Here is a 20855-nt window from a genome sequence, read left to right on the forward strand (position 1 = left end):
ATGCGGGTTCTTACGCAGTAAAAATTACAGAAACAATTAAAAATAAGCTAAACACCGACCGGGAAACGGCCATCGCAGTTAAAACCACGTATAATTAGGTTAGAATTAATCGTGCAAGTGTTTCATTTATCCACAAAGTATTATGAACATGCAGACGACTTCATTTGCATATTAATTTAAAAAAAATAGATATATAGTTTCTTTTTCTTCCCATTCAAAAATCTCGGACTGATATTAAATATGGAAAACATCATGTTTCGGTGTAAAAAAAAAAGAAGAAAGAACTAATCATATTTTTTTTATTTGCCTATTTAAGAGTAATTCCGATCACGAGTTTTTTGTTTCCTTTTTTTTCCCGAAAAAAGGTATAATAAATAAAATCATAATAGCATGACGTCATCGGACACCCGTGATATGACGTCACGGGGTTAAGTCATGTGATGCTAGAGGCGCTGTCACGTTGTTAAAAAAAAAACATCTACATTCGCCATCACTGGAGTCGGTCTCTTTCTTTGTGTCGACGCGTCTTTTAAAAGTCGGAGAAATAATTCGCTCTTTTTAAAAAACCATTTATATATTTACGCGAATATATAAATTAACTTCATCCATTTAATTTTAAGTTTTGTTTGAGTATAATTTAGTTTTGAATTCAAGATGGTGCAAGGCGGGATGAGTGTCGTTAAATACCTTATGTTCATCTTCAATTTCGTGTTCGTGGTAAGTTTTAACTCTTTTTAAAAAATGTCTCTTTTTCTTGACTGCGTTATTTATTGAGTGTTTATTTTGTAAATGTTATTCTATGGTTTTTCATGTTGGGAAAAGATGTTTTGTTTTTTGTAATCATGTTGACACGTTTAGACCTTTTTGTTTTCGCTTTGTGACGCAACATGAAATGCCATATCGGGCGGAAACTGCAACATCATGATTAGAGAGGCGTTTCGCGGAAAGAAAATTTCTCCCTTTTTTTTGACGTGTCGCGTTTTATTTTAATGTTTTTAAGTTAAATTATATGCGTTTCTATTTCATTTGTTTGTTTTTAAAATCATTAAAAGTTCGTTTTAACAATACAAGGCGTTAATTTTGACCACGGTTGGGAATTTGTTTTTCATCCGGATTTTAAATACACTATGAATGCATTTTTTTGGGAAATGAAATTGATTGGCTCTTCTAACAATAGACTATAGAATCGTCCATGCTCCGTTGCATTTCGGGCTTAATGTCATATGACAATATTGCGAAACACGCAAATTTATTTCTTATGGCACTTGGTTTAATCTAAAAATAAAATATATCGGCATTCACAGCAGTAGTATCGCGAATGTTTGTGATAGCGGTTAGAAAGACAGCTCTGGTAGTTGTGTTAAATCATTAAAATTAATTTACCTGGCAGGGTCCTAGCCAGAAATTTCGTCGTGTGGGGGGGGGAAACCAGATCCCGAAGTCCCTTGTTACCTGGGAATACGAAGGGGTGAATTACCCCTTCAACTTTTTTTTAAATTGAAATTTAATAATGAACCTGTTCCATGTACTGTATTTACTCGTATTGCAATAGCTATAGTATGATCTGCATCCAATTGACTTATTTTTGGTTGCGAAACACGTCCAGTGGCCTAACGAAGAAGTCACCAAGGCCATAACTGATGTTATCGATGCCTAAGAAAAAAATCGAAAAAATCGGCAAACGGAACTGAAACCAACAAGCATAATAATAATAATAAAAATATCACTTTTGGACTGAACATCAAAACATAAGGTATAGAGATTAAACATTTTAAACTAGATAAATAAAAAACCCCAGACTCTTTAAATAAGCAACTGTCTTAACAGTCTTTCCTGTTACATAAATAGAAACTATTCTCTTTTAAACCCTTGTCCTGGGACTCTTTAAAGTAATAAACTGATCAAGACATAAATAACTAAAGTTGAACGATACAACTTGACTTTGGAGTCTGAAGAATCTATGGAATGCGCACACATAAAGAAAGAACAACGCAAAGGAACAGTGTAATAAAATCTCCAAAAAGAATTAAATCTGAAAAAACCAACAGAAAAAGGATATTAGCTCAACAGTTTTTCAAAGCACAGCAGCCAAACAAAAGCACATCCCAGCTAGTAACATTGGGGGGGGGGGGGGTAAGACATTATTCCGACGGAAAGAGAATGCTCAACAAATGTTCTGGAAAAGTGATTGGCTACCAAGTGTTATGTCTGCCTTGGCGACATATCGGTGAGAAAAAAGTATTTAGAATTAGCGGCAGATTATACTATAGCTGTTCCCTAGTATTTTATATTAATGGTTAACTTTTTCACTGATGGTTCCCTTTAAACCATATTTTTTCTAGTGAACCCCTGTCTTATCTAGCCCCCTCTTCCTATGTATGAGTGAGATTATTATTGAATTGAATTTAGACAAAACTGATTTTATAATGAAAAATTCTACAAATAAAATTGATCTGAACCCCTGGGCCAGAAGCTGAACCAGAGGGGAACCACTGTCCTTTCCAAGAATTTAAATGGGGAAAATTTGGAGTGTTTGGTAAGATACGGGACTATTCAAGTAACACCTACACAATGAATTGTCTTTTCTCACGCATCGCTCACAGCCTTTGTCTACCCTGGGCTAGAGTTCAGTGGTGTTTTTTCTTGCGTAGAAGGTATACGCATGGCCGTCTCACAGTCAGAAATCCTGGGACAAAGTGTGATACTGGGACAACCGTACTTAGCAGGAAGTAATAGTTAATATATTTGCTTACTTTGCTACCTTTTTCTTTGCACCAAACACATCCTGAGAAAAAGTCGCCTAGGTTGTGACTGACTATGGATGCCAAAAAAAACAAACGTAATGAAAGTGGAAACCAACAATATTACAAATAAATATTCTCCATATGTAATAAATAAAAACCACTCTCTTTCTAAATAATAAATCGATCCGGGCATAAGTTTCTCTGGGTATCCAGACTCTTTTGGGAATTCCCTCTTGAATAAATAGTCCTTCTAGTTGTAAAAATATTCCTTAAGAAAAAATAAAACCTGGACTCCCTTTGAAAAATAAACCGTTGTGTCACTGGGTATCCAGACTCTAAAATAATAGTAAACTAAAATAATATTTCTTTACGGCACTGAAAATGGAAAGGCAGAAGTTACAAAAAATAAGAATAAATATATCTGAAAAATACAACCTGACATAATTCTAGTGAGACGATAATGAATGACACTGATAATGACATGTTTAGACAATGGGAAACTAAATGACGTTATTTTAAATACATTATGCGTAAAGGGAGACCCCATTTGATTAGCCCGCGTTACTAGCGTCACCTGGAATGGAAAATTTAAAAACATAATATTAACCTGGCATCATTATACTTGCCTTGGCAGTCTGGATTACACTGCATCTGTATTCCCAGATAGGCCCCCACATTCTGAAAGCAGAGTGTTTTACATTGTTTGGCAATGAGCCCTTTTCTCGGCTGAGTGGAAATGTTCTGTGGTAAAAATCCCCATAAAATTGTTTTCTGCACTTTTTGTTAAAATTCTTCCAGATTGATCTCCAATGGCGCTGATTGTTTGTGACTGACGTCAGATTCTGGCATAGGCCTACTGCGCTTTGGAAGCCTAGACCATTGAGGTTTTAAAAGACTATCGGATTCTGAAAGTAGCCACATTTTATTTTCCACCATATTTCACTCGAACAGTTTCTAATTACGTTTTGTGACTCGCATTTCAATTTGTTTTCACCCGTGGCCCCCTATGGATAAATAATAGCCCGGGGCAGCAGGTTGAGGGTACTTTACCTGGAAGGATTTTGTAGGGTGAAAGTTCACGGATGATAGTACTCTGGGGTTAAGATCAGATCATGCGCTTTTTCAGTGCGAGACTCGTCAAGCTGAACAGTCTGGGCGATTATCTTTTCCATCTTCGTGTATTAGACTCTGAAATGAACTGACAAAATCACAAATGGATGGGGAGACTTATGAACTAGATTGGATTGTGTCAACATGAGTTTTATAGTCGATTAAAGCTGTGTTGGTTGTGTACTTTTTGGGAAAATAAGTCTTTAGCATTTCTCATTTTCCTGTATATGAATCCTTCCCAAAAAAGTGTACATTCCACACTTTTAAAATGAAAAATTCAAAATTGAATTTTCAAAATAAAATTGATCTCAAATTATAGCCAATGACTTGAAGTTTAATATTTCATAAATGTTTTTAACTTTCATTTTGTAATATTTTATTTTTTGCATTTTATGACTGAAAATCATGGATCTTGTCTATTGTTATAAGAACAAATATAACCTAACACAAATTATTTGTTTTATCTCGTAAAATAATGAAATTGGCTTATTTCTTACACATATGTTGAAAAAGGCAGTTAAAAAATTTTTAAAACTTTTTTCATTTTGATGGTTTTTCATGATTTTTTCGAAATAGCACATGGAAAATTTTTATTTTTTACATATATTTAGATATTTAAAATCGACTTCATTTCTGACAGAATGGGTTGGTAATTTATAATTTAACATCTTAGTTTGTAGTGTTCTTAAATTTTCCTGCCTGTGAACTCCAAAAATATTTCCCGTAACAGAGTTGACACCATTGTAACAGAAAATGTACAGAAATGTTTAACTTAGAGAAAGATATCTCGTGTTCGAAATAAGCTATGCAAATATATTTTTATTTTCCCCAAAAATTATATACAAAATCTGATAGGTGACCCAGAAACTTCTAAAAAAAGTGCCTTTTATGACACATTCCACGGATCTGTGCCTGGCAGTAATTTTAACGACATGTACTACTTTACTTTCATATTTTACTGAAAAAATAACACTATGCAGAATGTGGTGAAGGGTTTAAATTGAATAGATAAGTTTTTTAATTTAATTTAAACCTCCCAAACCTTTTTTTAACTTAAAAAATTTACTTTAAATCATAGTTTCCATTCTTTTGTATTGCTTGAGTTTTTGGAAGATGTAACAGAGTGGACACATAAAACAGTGGACAAATTATCCTAAATTATTTTTCATTATAAATTTAAATGGTCGATGAAAACTTTTTTTCATATTTCGAAGTGTATTTCCATGCACCATCACTTGATGCTACAACAGATGAAAAAAAAAATCTTTATTTATGATGTAACAGAGTAGACATCCGACATAGAAAAACCTGGTACTAAAGATATAATGTAAATATTAAGTCGTTTTGCAAAAGCCAAATCCAAAATTGTTGATTAAAGCATTAAAAGTAAACCTTTCTATAAGCTCAAAAGTGTTATCAGATTTAATCTGGCATAAAAATACATTTTCGAAATGACTGTAACAGAGTGGATATTTTAAAATGAAAAAATTTCGAGACACTAACAAAAATTAAAAATTTTATTGTCAGTTTTATTTATCTGTGGCACTTATATAAAATGTGATTCCAAGTTTTTTGAAAAAAAGTCCAGATTTGCACCGCCTCTTTAACATTTTTTTTGAAGCTGGAACAGTCGGATTTTGAGGTTTTGTTACAAACAATAATTTTTTAAAAAAAATTCGGATACCATCTATCTAAAACAGTTCTCATGAGAGGTACTTGTAAACTCTTTCTCTTAAATTCTCATACTCGATCAATAACTTAACCATATCCCAAGTTTCTCAATTTAAATATCTGGAAGTCATAATCTAAACATTTTACTTGTGACGTCAGACTTCTTTGTTACCAAACTTATATTTCTCCCGTTCTTTCTTATGCAGCTGAGGTCTCTAGTAACATAGACAAACTTGAATCTATCCGAAATAAATCCACCCGCTTTATTCACAACCGCTGGTTATATTTTAGTTCAGTTTTCGATCTTAAACTTGAATGTAATCTCGGCCCACTCACTACTTACGGACTTATCTCCTGCTTAGCCATGCTTTACAAAATTATTCAGTCATTTAAATGATCGATCCACTATCTTGGATTTCTTGTCAAATATTTCAAAGCCTATGTGTAATCTACCGCGTCCTCTTGTACAGGCCTTGGACCAACAATATTGCATAAATATAAATAAATCTAAAACAAATTAAGAAATGCCATATGACAGAATTGAATCAAGTACTAGAAAAAAACTTTAAAAAACTTTTCTTAAAATATTGGGCAGAAACTGGAACTAATCAAAAAAATTTCCACAGCTATGGGAAATCATGTTTCGGCTAACGAACGTGATTCCGGAACGAATCATCTTCATTGCCTAGGTACCAGTTTTAATATTGTAATATTAAATCACTATTTATCCCATCCTTATATGTTAACCCTAGAATACTAACTTCACGTCTCAGGAACATAGTGGGTAATATAGGTAACATGTATTTATCGTACTTAGTATTGTAGGGTTAAGAATAAGGGAAAAAAGTGATCAAACAAGTCTACAGAAATTGTTATAAGGAACCATAGGATTTTTTTTTATAAAGCTTACGAAATCGGCACACAACACTGGCCAATATTTCTTCAGAACAATGCTTTGACAAAAAGTTGAAAGCAGTCACTTTTTGATTTCGTGGATTGAAAATAGATATATATTCATGTTTTTGATGGGTGAAATTAATCGTGTTAACCCTTACAGTGACAATCCCAAGATCTCGTTAAATTTGATTTGTTTTATTACTGTCACCTCGAAATAACTCAGGTTCTTGAAACACTTTTATCGCCAATGTGGCAGTTTAATGCAGATCAGGGGAATTTTAAAAACCGTTTAAAGTTACGAATACCAGGTATTTAAGAGTTGTATGTGATGATCACTGAGTTGGGCACCATAAGTTTTTTTATAGAACTTGACAAATGCAACAAATAAGCTTGTTGGTCGAATTCGCTCAAAGGTAACAGATTAGCTTGTTGGTTGTATTTTGCGAGTGAAAATAAAAACTTTATAAAAGTTTATAGTATTATACAGTCTTTAAAATCAATTTTTATTTGAATATTTTTACATCCAATGTAGATGGACATTTGATACACAGTAAAACTCCTATATAGGTAATTCTCAAGAGATAGGAGAACATCGTTATACAGGAAGTACTGCCATATGTTAGGTCAATATTATAACAGGTTATATGTGGACTTGACTAGTTTCTCTCATCAAATGTAACATTTGCGTATTTTGCTTTTAAACTAATTTTAAATGTTTTAAGTTGTGGATATTTTATGTATGAAGTTAATTTTATTTTGTTTTATTAGATTTGTGGTCTCACATTGGTTATCATTGGAGCTATTGCACAGAGCTCTGGAGCTCATTATACGGTTCTTCTTGATAGCAAATTTGTCACTGCTCCAATACTCATCATCATTCTGGGAGTCGTCATATTTTTTATTGCTTTCCTGGGATGTTGGGGTGCCGTGAAAGAGAACCATTGCATGGTTACGACTGTGAGTTACGTTTTTATAAAAAAATACCTACTGTTATATTAAGACCATTTGGTAAACTATGTTGATTTTAGATAAGGTCTGAACTTCAAATAACTCAAATGTTATTTTGATCTTTTGTAATAAATGGCCATATGAATGATTTTGCGCTTTATGAAAAAGCTTGTCATGTTAATTTAATAAATGTTTTGCCACATACCAAGGGTCTGCCAAGCCTAAGTTGGGGCTCGTTTTCAGGACCCTTCACAAAATTCTGGATATTGCATACAGACCCTCTTTACAAAATTCAAATTAACAAAACCATAAATGTAGCATTTCATTTCTTTTATGATAAATTGACCGTTTCATTTTCCTTAAAATTATTTTTCACAAAAATAAGGAAAATTTTCATAAAAACAGGACCCTCTATTTAAAAAAAATACCCAATCCCCTGTGTACAATATCTATCCATAGGTGAATCAAAGTAAGTTGCGCTTAAAATAATTCAAAAGAAATACATGCATTATACATATTAAAGGATAAAACCTTTTTGTTCACATATTTTTTTTTCTACACAATCACCTGAGAAATTCAAGCATTTCTTCCAATTCCCGATTTTAGTTTTTTTTTTTTTGTCTCCATGAAAAACATCTACCCAAGAGATATAACATTCAAACCTGCATTTTTCATGTCATCAATTTAAGCTCTTGTTGCATTTAAAATCCAGTTTTCTGGTAGAGACCAGATTTTTCAACTTTTAGTTCGAGAATATTCCCAGAATATTTTCTCTTGGTCAAGGCGCGAGGTTTCAGTTGGTTCATTAAAGCTTTTGTTGCAAAGATTTTTGAAATCTTTGAAGATTTTTAGAAATTTTTAAATTATTTTAAAAGAATTATTATAAATAAGTTAAAAGCAAAGAAAATCAAATTTCATTGACAAAGTGGGATATTCTTAAGGCGCATATACACTAGCGCGCAGATCGTGCAATGCAAGCATTCCCAAGCGTTCGCAATGCATTCAGTGGGTACGATTTCCGAAACGAATCATCATCAACGATGGCTCCATCCGAGAGCTGTTTCAACGCCATCTGTAGATTTTGAGCGGCAGTAACAACTATCGAGGAACATGATATGATAAACGAATTTAAATGGCTATTAAAAATGACGAATTTAAATGACTGTTAATGACTAATTTAAATGACTCAAAAATGACAGATTTCAATTATGACTATTAAATTGAATGACTTTCGCGAAATAGGACGAGGGAAAAAGTATTCTCTAGATAGGCTCAGAAGCAAGTACAAACATGCAAACCGATAACGATGCCGTCCAAACTAGAAGGAAGAAATCCTTTGTGTTCGTCGAAAAAACCTACTCCTATTGAATCGGTTCAAACAGATCAAGAATGATTTGTTAATCGTTCGCAACACCATACAAATTACTGAACAACCGATTGTGAACACTTGCATTGCACGATCTGCGAGCTAGTGTATACGCGCCTTTATGATCACCTTCATTTTAAGAAGGTACAGAATTTATTTTCGTCTATGAACATACGCTCAAATTCTGTATCTCTCCTATTTCTTTGCAAGTTGTTCTTGTTGATTTTATTTAGTTACTTTAATACTCTGGGCTGAATAACTTGTAAAACTTTAATTTTCCACTTTCTGTTGACAATAGGTTAATTTCTGTTAGGCCTGTATATTATAAGTGGAGCCCGGATTATATGCATATGAATTTGCATATTTCGGCATTTTTTAGAATACATTCATATTTGTAAAGGTTTATTTGAACTTGCTCTATTTTTTTTTTATAATTTATCAAATATTCATAATATTTTCATAACATTGGTTTTTTTTCCAAAGGTGGGATTTAGTGAATTAATTTGTGAAGTATGTTACGAATATTAATCGTTTTATTAATGACTTTCTAGAGATATGTCAACCCATAAAATTTTTTTAGAAATAGTGCCAGAATTTTTTTTACTAGTATTTTTGTTCGTTGCCACAGAGTTGGTCGGCTGAAAGTTGGTTTATGTAGTTTCCAACTTCAAGATGTGAATGCGAGCCAAACTCATTTAAAATTCCCGCCACAGAGAGCAACAGGCCTACAACGATTCAATTATTCAAGCAATACACTTCCTTCAGTTAGAAAAATTGACGGCACGTGGCAGCACTACATATAATAGAGAAACAGACTTCACACTAGGTTTACAACACATACATGCACAGCTTCCAAGCATGGCCCAGGTCTTTCACCACCTGCTAAAATCTATTCATAGAGACAGAGGCGGTCCATGATCTGGTTAGGAGGAGGTATTTTCATTACTGAGCAGCTACAACAAACTGGAAATTGAGAATGTCGGAATAAAAAACATGTAAAAGTTATTTGCATATGCGTTATATACATATGTGGGATATTTTTTCTTCTGTGAAATGAATGTATATGCACTAAGAAATAGAAAAGATGTATTTTAAAAACACACCTGTTTTTTTTTTAATGCATGGTGCCTATTTTCTCTTTGTGCATATTTTGGAATTTTTAATATTTTTAATGTATATTTTGGGAGGTTTATTGCACATTTTGGCAATTTGTGTGCATATTTAATTAAGTGCATATTTGTATAATTTTAAAGCATATTTTGCCACTTTTTTAGTGCATATAATCTGTTCTCTAGTTATAAGGTATCAATTTCTTGCTGTTGTACCAGTTTTAGATGGTAAGTTTGCCAAGCTCATTTAAATAGGCTACATATTTTTTTCATTATGTGACATCATTAATGTTTTCTAGAGATGAGACAAATATTCGGCTGCTATTCGGTATTCTACCTATTCAGCCTTTTCAACAAATATTCTGTTCGACCGAATATCTGTGTAAATCTAAGCACACAGTAGGATAAGTAAAACATGAAACTGAAAATAGAATCCTGCGATAAGGTGGAAGTGAATTACAGAAATTCACCAACATATCTAGACAAGAAATGTATAGAGCTACTGAAAGTGTGTGGGGCAAAGAATGTTTAGAGTGAAAAAATTAGTTGTAAATTTTGATGCATTAATACTTCAGAGTAAATAATAGTTGACGTTTTCTTAATTAGAATTCTGTAAAAAGTGATACCTTATCTAACAAACACCTCGGCTTACAAATTTTACAGATAAGATTTTTTTCTGCTTTGGATAATAAATACAAGGCTCCCACTCGTCTTTTTCTACTTTTTGGTAAAATGTCTTACTTTTGTCTTACTTTCTCGGTTTTGTAGTATGTTTCCTATCTACAAAATTTGTGTAATTGGTTTTAATTCAGCAGGGAATCATCAATGTATTGCCAAACAGTACAAATGCTATAGATCACAATAATACAATTTCTGCTTTGGCAGAATCATTAGTTTTCATGGTTATTTGGGAGGGTGTTTGCGGACCATTTGTTTTATTAATTTTTCATTTGCTTAGTTTGAGGGTTCAAGTAATTAAAAACTTCTGGCTGGATGGAAAAAATAATTTTGTATTTACTTTTCATGTTTCTTGGACAGTAATCAGCAGTTATCAATTGAAATTATGGTGTACATTTGGTGTATAGGTGAAACAACAGTTTGCATTACAAAGCAGTTGGATACATTGGCCTATTCTACGTTTAGTGATTTTGATGCTATCCAATAGCATTCCATTGTCTTCTGTATTTTTAGGGCATGTGCAGAGGCATAAACAATGTATACAATACTTGGCAAAGAGCACACTAATATTGAACAACAAAACGTAAGCAAATCCCTTTAAAAAAGGGATGGCAATGCAGTAAAACCATCCAGTTCACTGTGATTTATTTACATCTGAGCTTGTAATTTACACACTACTTTTGAAAGTGGTCTTGAAGGAGCATCATTCTTAAAAATCTTACATGCCTTCATAATTTGCTGTACATTGTCAAAGAGAGTTGACTGATTCAACTCTGGAAGACCTCCAAAAAAAAAAAGTAATTTATATTGTGAGAACAGAAAATTATTTGATTGCTAGTGCACTGTTTTGGCTGAAAAATGTTTTTGCAACAGTCATGTCTGTCATTTTGACTTCAGTCAATCTTATAGGATATTGAAATAGTGCTATGGGAAAAAGTATATTAATCAAATTTTTAAAATAAAATTTTTTTTGTTGTGCTATGATTATGTTGTCTGAGAGGGGTACCCTCTCCATCCTATTTTTTATTCCTGCTTTTTCTTTCTTTTTTTGAGTGGGAGCTCTGCAAATACAAATTCGGCTAACATATATTTTTTATGAATAAATGCACACATTATAATGAAATAGCCGCCACATGAACTGAATTTTCTCAATCATTATTAGAATTACTGTCACTAGGACATTATTTACTCATGCCTACCACTGAATCTTTTTTCAGATGTATCTTTCTGAAATTCTTTGAACCATTTTATGTAAAATGATTCAGCCAAAATAGAAAATACATTTAAAAAGGTACCTATGTTTTCAGAGCATGCATTCTTTCAGTTCAAGACTCTTAGCATCAAGCTGAACAGTCTGGGCATTCTAGATCATCTCTATCAGCATGTATCGGACATAAATGAACTGACCGAATCACAAATGGATGAGGGTACTTATGAACCAGATTGGGTTGTCAACATGAGCTTTACAGTAGATTCAAGCTGGTGTTGGTTGTGCACTTACTGGGAAATAAAAAGATCTTCAGCATCTCTCATCTTCCTGTATAGTCTCAATTACACAGAAATTATTGAAAGTTTTGGGCAGAAGTTGGAACCAATCAAACGATTTTCCATAGAAACCTATAGGAAGTCACGTTTCGGCTAATGAACATGATTCCGGAACGAATCATCTTTATTAGCTGAGGTATCTCTATAATATTAAAATATGATAAGTCTATATTGTCATTAAATTTGATTGTCAGTGTCACAGCAATAAGAATCGGTTACCTTACCAATAAATTATATAATTAAAATTCAATATATAGTCCTCCTACCACGAGATGAGATTTGGCTATGGTACGTCATGTCACGTCAAACGATTCTGTTTTACCCTAGAAGGACATGCCAATCATGAAAGCTCAGTCACTGATGAGCTTTTCTCGATGTGCAATCGTTTTACCAAAAAAAAATTGAATAAAATCATCCGATGTGATGTGACATGATGCAGCAAAAATTCATCTTGTGGTCGGCGGACTATATATCAATCATTTGAAACTACCAATTTTATTTTTTAATTAAAAACAGCAATTTTATTTATGATTTGAAGAAAATTCGTATTCAGCCGCCAAATAGTCGCTATTCTGCCAAAACATTAGAGTATTAAGCTCGTCCCTAATGTTTTCTGCTGGAAATGGCATACCTTCCTGTTTCTAACTGGTAAATAAATTCTGATTCATGCTCATCTTTGCTTTGATTCACACCATAGAAAATTTAGGATCCAAAATATCTGAAGCATGTTGGATAGATTTTAGTGTCAGAGCTTTTCTTTTCTAAAGCTTCAAGTAGACATAAAATTTCTTTTCATTTTTCAGAAGTGAAGTTAATAGAAAATTTTTCACTTTCATTGATTTCAGAAACAATGTTTCGACGATCGTACCAATATCCAGATTCACAATAAGACTCAGCAAATCACGTTCTTTAGACATGTGACAAAAATATCTATTTGAAATGCAAGGATTAATTACTATTGGGAATAGTTAGGTCTATTTAGAACAGTTCTGTGTCCTATAAGAATGGCTTAACAAATATTCCACTTTGATGTTTTATTGTTTTGCAGTCACTTTTCTAAAAACTAGCCAATTTCTGGCATTTGTCCTGCTCTGACAAACTTTTAAAGTAGCCTATCATTGATAAGTTGTATCCCATTTGGTATATATGTAAAATTTAGTGACGATAGATTTAAAAATTGTAGATTTTTATAGAGAACAGACAGAAAAGAAAATCAATTTATATATATATAAATATATATAAATTTTTTTTTTTTTTGTAAGTAAAATCCTTGATGTGAAGTTATTTAATTTTAGCCATTCCAGGGAATATTTTCAAATATTCTCCTCCATGAGAATGTTCTCCAAAAGATTATTAGAGAATTTTATATCTAGTCGGTCCCATGTGTGACTATGCACTTATTATTTATCAAGTTTTAATATTTTCTAATAAATGACAACTCATGAGTTTTATCAATCGTGCACAGTGGTCAATAATAGTCATTCTATTATCAGATTTTATTTTCAAATTGCTATAGTGCGGAAAAGTTGCCTCTTTTTAATAAGAAGAAAAACAACAAAAATTTAAAATCGGTTGATATAATTTTAAAATCAACACACAAAAGTTTGTTATGCTTATTTTATGGTTCAAGTAAAATAAATTAAAACATAATTGATATTTCAATGTTTATTGGAAAATGCAATGTGTTCGAAAAACGGGAATGACCAAATTTTTATAAGTTTCGTAGTTCTTTGCCTACTTTGTCATAACAAAATTACTGAGAACTTACCACGAAGATGTGGCTGCATGTCGAATTCTCCCTACACCCTATCCCATTAACCATCCAAAGTAGGGAAGAGTGTGTAAATTACATTATATTTAAAAACTATTTACCAAAATTGACACGTTCAAAATCTGACGATTAGGAGAAATCGAGAATAACTGATCTTGATAATAGTGTAGATCTGATGTAGCCATCTCTAGCTTCATGTTTACATACTGTAGTTGAGAGGCCTGTGTAACAAGTTTTACACATCTCTGGACTGTGAGTGTGGCAGGGAAACTTTTTGATGGCTCTGATGTTAGTGTCGGAATTGATGAATTTAATATCATTACATACATCCTGTAGCATTGGGGGAATCTCTCTGTGGCTTTAAAGTTAATCTTGGGTAGCATGAAGTGTCTGAACAGAACAAACCGATCACAACCAGGCTCTTTCACATTAGTGATGGTTGCACGCCCAGTTTTTTTTTTGGTAAAATTGAATTTCCTTTTCCCCCACAACCTCAAAATCTAATTTAAATATGTATGTATATCCTTTATGTTGTCTGAATATACATTTTTAGTGCATGTTAAACTATGTATTTGATTAATAAAATTGACCATACTATAAAGGAATAATTGTTCACACAAACACACCAACTTCTTTTTAATTGTATCTAAACCTTGAGTTATATGCAGAACTGCAGCAAGAAGATTGTTTGTGATAAACCCCAAAGTAGAATGTGCCGAAATCTGCGACGTACATTGCAGAACAATTTGGAAGAATTTTAAGAAAAAGTGCAAAAAACACATGTATGGGGGATTTTTACCGCAGAACATTTCCAGTCAGCCAAGGGCTCGTTGCAGAACAGTGCTAAACATTCTGCTTTGGGGGTGATTAAAATAAATGAATTTGGATAATGAAAATTCTGAGAAATCAGGGAATGTTGTCAGAATTTTTTATCTCCAAATTTTTCAAACCCCGCAGAAAATGTATCCAAAAGTGTCCTGATCCATCAAAAATAAAATCTTTTAGCTATGTAACCAGAACCATAGTTTTTTTTTAAATTGAACTCTTCATTAAATTAAATTTAAATATTTTTAAAGGAGCAGTAATAATTAAAAAATGATCTGGCTAAGAGGAGGAGATAGCAGTCATTCTGAGGATTCATTACTCTGGAGGTGTTTTCCACTAGTCATAGCCACTGGTTATTTTTGGAAACTTAAAACTACAGAATACAGTGAATTATCATTAAATACAAATGTCAATAACATTATTGTATATTAATATCCCTTTATACAAGACAACCTGTCATGTATAGCAACAGAATGCCTTCATCTGGCTGACGATTTTAACAGGCTAATTTTCAGGCCTTAGCTTGAAAAATCAAGCTAAGGCTTATTTTCTGGTTAGGTCTTATTTTTGGAGAAAAACTATACTTGGAGACTATACTTTGGAGAAAACTATACGTGGAGAGCGACATTCATGTCGTATACTTTTTGTTCTGTTTCACTTGAATGTGTTTGTTACCAATGTTCAATTCAAGAATTCCACAATGTTGTTTTCTTTTTGTTCTGAGATAATGTTATTTGTCTCGACATTTCAGTTATGAAAGTTTCGTGTACCTGTGTAAACCTTATAAAAAAAGTAATGCAAACATGTAAACATTTTTTCAATGATAATTCAGTTTACATACATTGGTTTACTTCTTCACAGAGGCTTCAATTTATTTATACAAGGATTTGTGTGTGTGAAAAATTATTGTATATTATAAATAATTTCTGTGGGTATGCTTATTGCATATATCAGGTATATTTGTTAAACTAAGGTCCATGGTTACATTTTGTGTTTGCGATTTCTTGTAACATATTTTAATATGTGAATCTCTTACCTAAATGCTTACATAAAAAAGGTAGAAGAATTATAAAAAAAAGTGTGTGATATTCCAAAAAATTACCACATTTTTGTTTCTAAAAAATCATTTAAAAATATACATATTCTAAACACTGCACTATGCAGCAAATTTTTGGAATAACAAAGCTCAAATTAAAATTTTAACCTGAAAACACATTTTCTTAGAAAACAAAAAATATTCCCCAAAAAACCCGGGTTTTTTAGGCCAAAAACCCAGCCCGGAGGAGAAAATGGGTATCTACCCGGGGAGCAAATCTGACAATCCTGATTTAAATGGGAATCCCTTTCTGATACTGAATAAAACTCAGGCAAAATTGATATTTAGTCATGACTTGTTTTCTTTATCAAATTTTCATCCACATTTCTGAACTATGTACCTGGCTCATATCTATAGAGGCCACATGTCTATAGAGGAAAAGGGGGTTTTTTATATATCCTGCAAGCAGATTTTTTCTCAATTTTGAACAAAATTACCTACATAGGCGTTTCTGGGTGCTGTAAATTGGGTTGAAGGATCCATGTAAAGGGGGGAAATGGTTTGTTTTGAAAATCGTGATTGAATATGTATATAATCTTCAGCTATCATGTGAATACATGTCTAATTTTTTTTTAAATGTAGTTTGGAATCTGTATGTTCATCATCTTCATCGTGGAAATTGCTGCTGGAATCACTGCTTATGTCTACAGAAATGATGTACGTTGTTTTTTTATTTCTTTAAAACTTGTTGTCTAATGAGTAATTAATTTTTATAATTTCTCATTAATTTGTCTAATGAGTAATTACCTATTAACTCACTGTTTTGTCTAATGAGCAATTAATTTTTTTAATCACTAAACAAATTCAATTTTTAGTCTTGTATAATTTTTTTTTTTGATTTATTCTTAAAAAAAGTCTTAAAACATCAAGTAATTATGTCAAGACAGGTTTCAGTACCCAATATTTAAAGACTTGTTAATTTTTTTTAAACAATAAATTTTCATTGGAATATCACTTTATGTCACTCGATCAGGGTATCGATGGGATTGTTAGCAAATTTGCAGATAACGTGAAGCTAATAAGGGGGTAATCGGGAATCAAAGAGATAGGGAGTTGATGCAGACCAACTTAAATAGGATTGCAGCATGGGCAAATGAAGGGAGCATGACGTTTACCGTTGATAAGTGCGTGGTCGCTCATTTTGGTTCGAACAACCCACGGTTCTCTTACGAGTTGAATGGTGTCACTATCCCGGACGCAACTAGGGTCACCGATTTGGGAATTCTCATTGACGAGCATCTTAGGTTTTCGGAACATTGTTCAGCGGTGGTCAAAAAAAGCAAATAGAATGCTTGATCTCATTTTCAAAAAGGTCTTTTAGCGTTCTAAAGTCATTCTTCCACTTTTTCGAGGCTTAGTTCGTCCTGGACTGGAGTATGCTGTAAGGTTTTGGATACCATACCTACAGAGGGACATAGCTACGCGTGTCCTTATTGGCACACAGGGCTTGAGTTATGAAAAAAGACTTCATTTTTTGAATGTTTACATTGGATGAACGCAGGTGTCAAGGAGATATGATCAAAGTGTTTAAAATTTTCAACAGAGTTGGATAAGATGGACATGAACTTTTAGTACACCGCCAATCAACTGCTTTTACAAGGGCACACCAGTATCGATTGGTGAGGGACAACGCGAGCTTATGGTGTCACAGGGAATTTTTCTCTAATAGGGTTGTTAATAAATGGAATAGCTTACCCATGGTTCGTACGGTCCTTGAAAACCTTGAAAAGTCCTTGAAAAAAAAAGTTCATTTTCAAGGCCTTGAAAGTCCTTGAAAATAAATAAGAGTCCTTGAAAATAAATAAGAGTCCTTGAAAATGAATAAGAGTCCTTGAAAAAGAATTTTATTTTAAGAATTCTGTGAGAGTCCTTGAAAAATTTGTGTTTTCCGAAATAGTTTTCGCCACTTTTTTCTTACGTGACGTCCTTAAAAAAGTGCAAAGCACAGGGAAAAAGCCTTAGTAGCCAATAACCCTGGATAATTGGATTTAAAGAACGTTTTTCCCCATTATTATAAAGCCGGGTTTTCGTAGGAGCAGGTTTTTTGTGCCGCGTGCAAAGTGAATCGCCCAGCGTGACACGCCGTCCACTCACCAATAATAAGAAAACAAGTTCGACTGTTTTCCTAGAGAGCGCAACAAGCCTCACACGGCAGTGTTTTACGTCGGGCGTGATTGGCCGACTGTTTCCGGAGGAGTCAAATGCGTTGTGCGCCACTCGTTTTACCGATCTTCTCTTCATTTTTGTACTTCATTTTTTACTACCCTGAGGGTAATACCCTCAGGGTAGTTGATTGTAACACAATTGATACGTTTAAAAAGAAATACGACAAACATGTTGGGGTGAATCGAGAAGCTATCCATACTTGGAATAAGACAACCATAAGTATTCTTTATGGGCATTGTATAATATTTTATCCATTATACATTAAACCATAAATACATTAGCATTGTATAGTATTTTATATGTATATATTGTTTATAATTTTTGTGATTGTTTTGTCAATTGGGTTGGTGTATTTTGAAATATGACCTCCATATTTGTTATGGGCATCTTTTTCTCAGCCACCTTGTTGGGCATTTTGCCTGTTGTGCCGTTGTATTTGTATTTAAACCTGTGCTTTCCAAAGTGGACTATATTGTCATTTAGTGGGGGGTGTGTGTGTGTGATTAAAATGGTCCAGGAGGGGATGTTGGTGGAAGCTAAGAAGTTGGTGGGTATAACACTGGATCCTTATGGGCTGACTTGAGTTGGGAGGGCTGTGATAAGAGGAAAAATATTTACAAAGAAGGTTCAATGGAAGTAAAAGTTTGGGAAACTATGCTCTAACCACGCAAAAAATATTGAGCAGTTTGAGGGGTGAAAATGTTTTTGAATGACAAGTTCTGAATAAAAGTTTTTAGTTTTTATTTGTTGTCTCTAATAAAATTTTTTTTTTACATTCTTAACGCAACTAATACCAGTTTTTTTAGTTTAGCGTTTTTGATGAATTTGTATTGTAAGGTTCAACATAAAGATGTTTTTTAAAAAAAAGTTGCCCTGGGGTTAACAAGTTTACACATGTAACTGTTTTTACCTTTTCTACCAATAATGGAATCTTGAATTATATTAGGAGTTGGGGGAGGGCTGTGATGATAAGAGAAAAAATATTTACGAAGAAGGTTGAATGGAAGTAAAAGTTAATTTTTTTAAATTATCAACAACTATAATTTTTCAATTATTAACTTCACAATTTTTTATTTGTTTAGTCTTTTATGAGTGTTGTCATTCTTGAAAGGTCTTTCGGCAGAAAGCGAGCAGGTTAAACATTTAAAATTTGTGCATAAAATAATTTATTTGTCCCCAGTTATAAAGTTCAACATGTGGGTAATACCCTGTCAATTTTTTTGCTTTCAAATTTGAAAGACATGGCAGTTCATCTCAATCTCTATAACTGTTGTATTTAGGTTTGGTACAGCAGCACTTTCTGGCATGCACTGATTTATTAGAAATTCCTTAGAAGAATGTTTACGAGGTGCATTGTGTGGTCTAATATATGTGTACTTTACTCATTTTCTAAGAGTATGAGAGACATCAATCTTTAACCTTTTAAGCGGCATTGACTAGATATTTCGCTTCCTTAAAATCCTCTTATTTTAGCAATACCAATCCCAGATATCTTGAGATTGGCAAAAAAAAAGTGTTTCAAAGAAACAATTTTTCCTAAACCCGTAGGGTGCACTTGCTGAAATTAATAATAAAGCGTACTTCATTAAAAAAGACATGACATTTCATTGGGAATTCAGGGGTTTCTGTTATCGCACTTGAGTTGACATATCGCAGGCTGCTGAGTTATATTAACCCTTTTTATCTGAAAAAGTGGAATAAGAAAATTAAAAAAAAAAAAACTATAAATGCAATATTTATCATGTAAATTATTTGGTAGGTAATATTAGTTCTAATTAAAGACAAAAGTGAAGTAATTAGTTTAAAACAAATTATTTAACCTGGTACCTTAAAGTACTGTTAGGATATAAAGGGTTAAACATATGATCACAGAGCTCGACTGATCATGCATTGAAAATCTGTGATATTGATAAGTGTACAGTAAAGAAAAGTAGTAAAAGTTCTTGGGTTACATTTTATGATTGATCCTAGAGGCATCAAATTAGAAAAAGTACCCAAATAATGTCATTCATATTGCAAGGGTTGTGTAGTTATTAAAATACAAAAATTAAAAACACCCTCTCAAAAACCCAATTAGAGACTACCTCTGTGAATATTGAACTCAGATTTTTTTGTTTTGTTGTTGGCCTGTGAAGAGGCGGAACTATTTTTTCATTGGGTTTATGGGGGACAGGGTGTCCATATAGAAAGTTTTTTTATTTTGATAACGATGCTACCCTTGCAATATGAATGATATACAAGTTCTACACATTATTTGGATACTTTTCCAATTGGAAGCATGTCTCTAGGATCAATGGTTCATGGATCCATAAATGCAAACATTAAAATCAATAACATGTGGCTCAGAGATTTCCTTTACTACCCTGTACAATGATGGGGGAACTGTTATTTCAAACGGGTAAATAATTATTCATAAAGTTTATGTATTCTAATTTGTAATTATTTATATCCTTGACAAAATGTGTGGTTTTCTTATCGGTGAAGAAAAAGTGAAAATTTAGTTCTCAACTTATGCAGACTAATTTTTTTTTCCTTTTTTTTAAAAAGCTGGAAAATACCCTTCAAAAGAGCATGAACAAGACTTTTCATGAAAGAGACCTCAACATCAACAGGGATTTGTGGGAGGACATGCAAAAAGAGGTTTATAAGTTTTTTATTTTCTAATAATTAAATTTATTTTTGGGACTATGCCAGATTATGTAGAGTAAGTTGTTTGGACAGTCATGTTTTCCTGTAATTTTTTTTTAATCATTATTTCTTATCTAATTTGTGATACAAATATTAAATTATATATCATTGGATCATTTTTCATAAGTATCTGGCAAACCCTTGTCTTTGAACATAAAAGAATTGCCTCATGGATATATTCTCAAGGATTTTGTTACATTTTCACATTGACAATCCTTGAATGTTGCAGCTAACTTGATTT

The 20855-nt window shown here is 32.8% G+C and overlaps 1 protein-coding gene across 1 annotated transcript in view; it reads left to right on the top strand.

The window, feature by feature from the left end:
• The first annotated feature begins 466 nt into the window (after positions 1-466).
• LOC149075036 (CD63 antigen-like) overlaps positions 467-20855 on the top strand; it is a 29229-nt gene continuing 8840 nt past the window's right edge. The window contains exons 1-4 of the mRNA XM_089246052.1: positions 467-717; positions 7191-7379; positions 16343-16417; positions 20474-20566. Of these exons, the coding sequence (XP_089102178.1) occupies positions 655-717; positions 7191-7379; positions 16343-16417; positions 20474-20566 (420 nt within the window). The 5' untranslated portion in view covers positions 467-654. The remainder of the gene's footprint in view (positions 718-7190; positions 7380-16342; positions 16418-20473; positions 20567-20855) is intronic.

This window comes from Pholcus phalangioides, unplaced genomic scaffold, assembly GCF_987345545.1.
Source record: "Pholcus phalangioides strain wild (caught in Gottingen) unplaced genomic scaffold, Ppha-v1.0 ptg000016l_1, whole genome shotgun sequence".
Taxonomy (NCBI): domain Eukaryota; kingdom Metazoa; phylum Arthropoda; class Arachnida; order Araneae; family Pholcidae; genus Pholcus; species Pholcus phalangioides.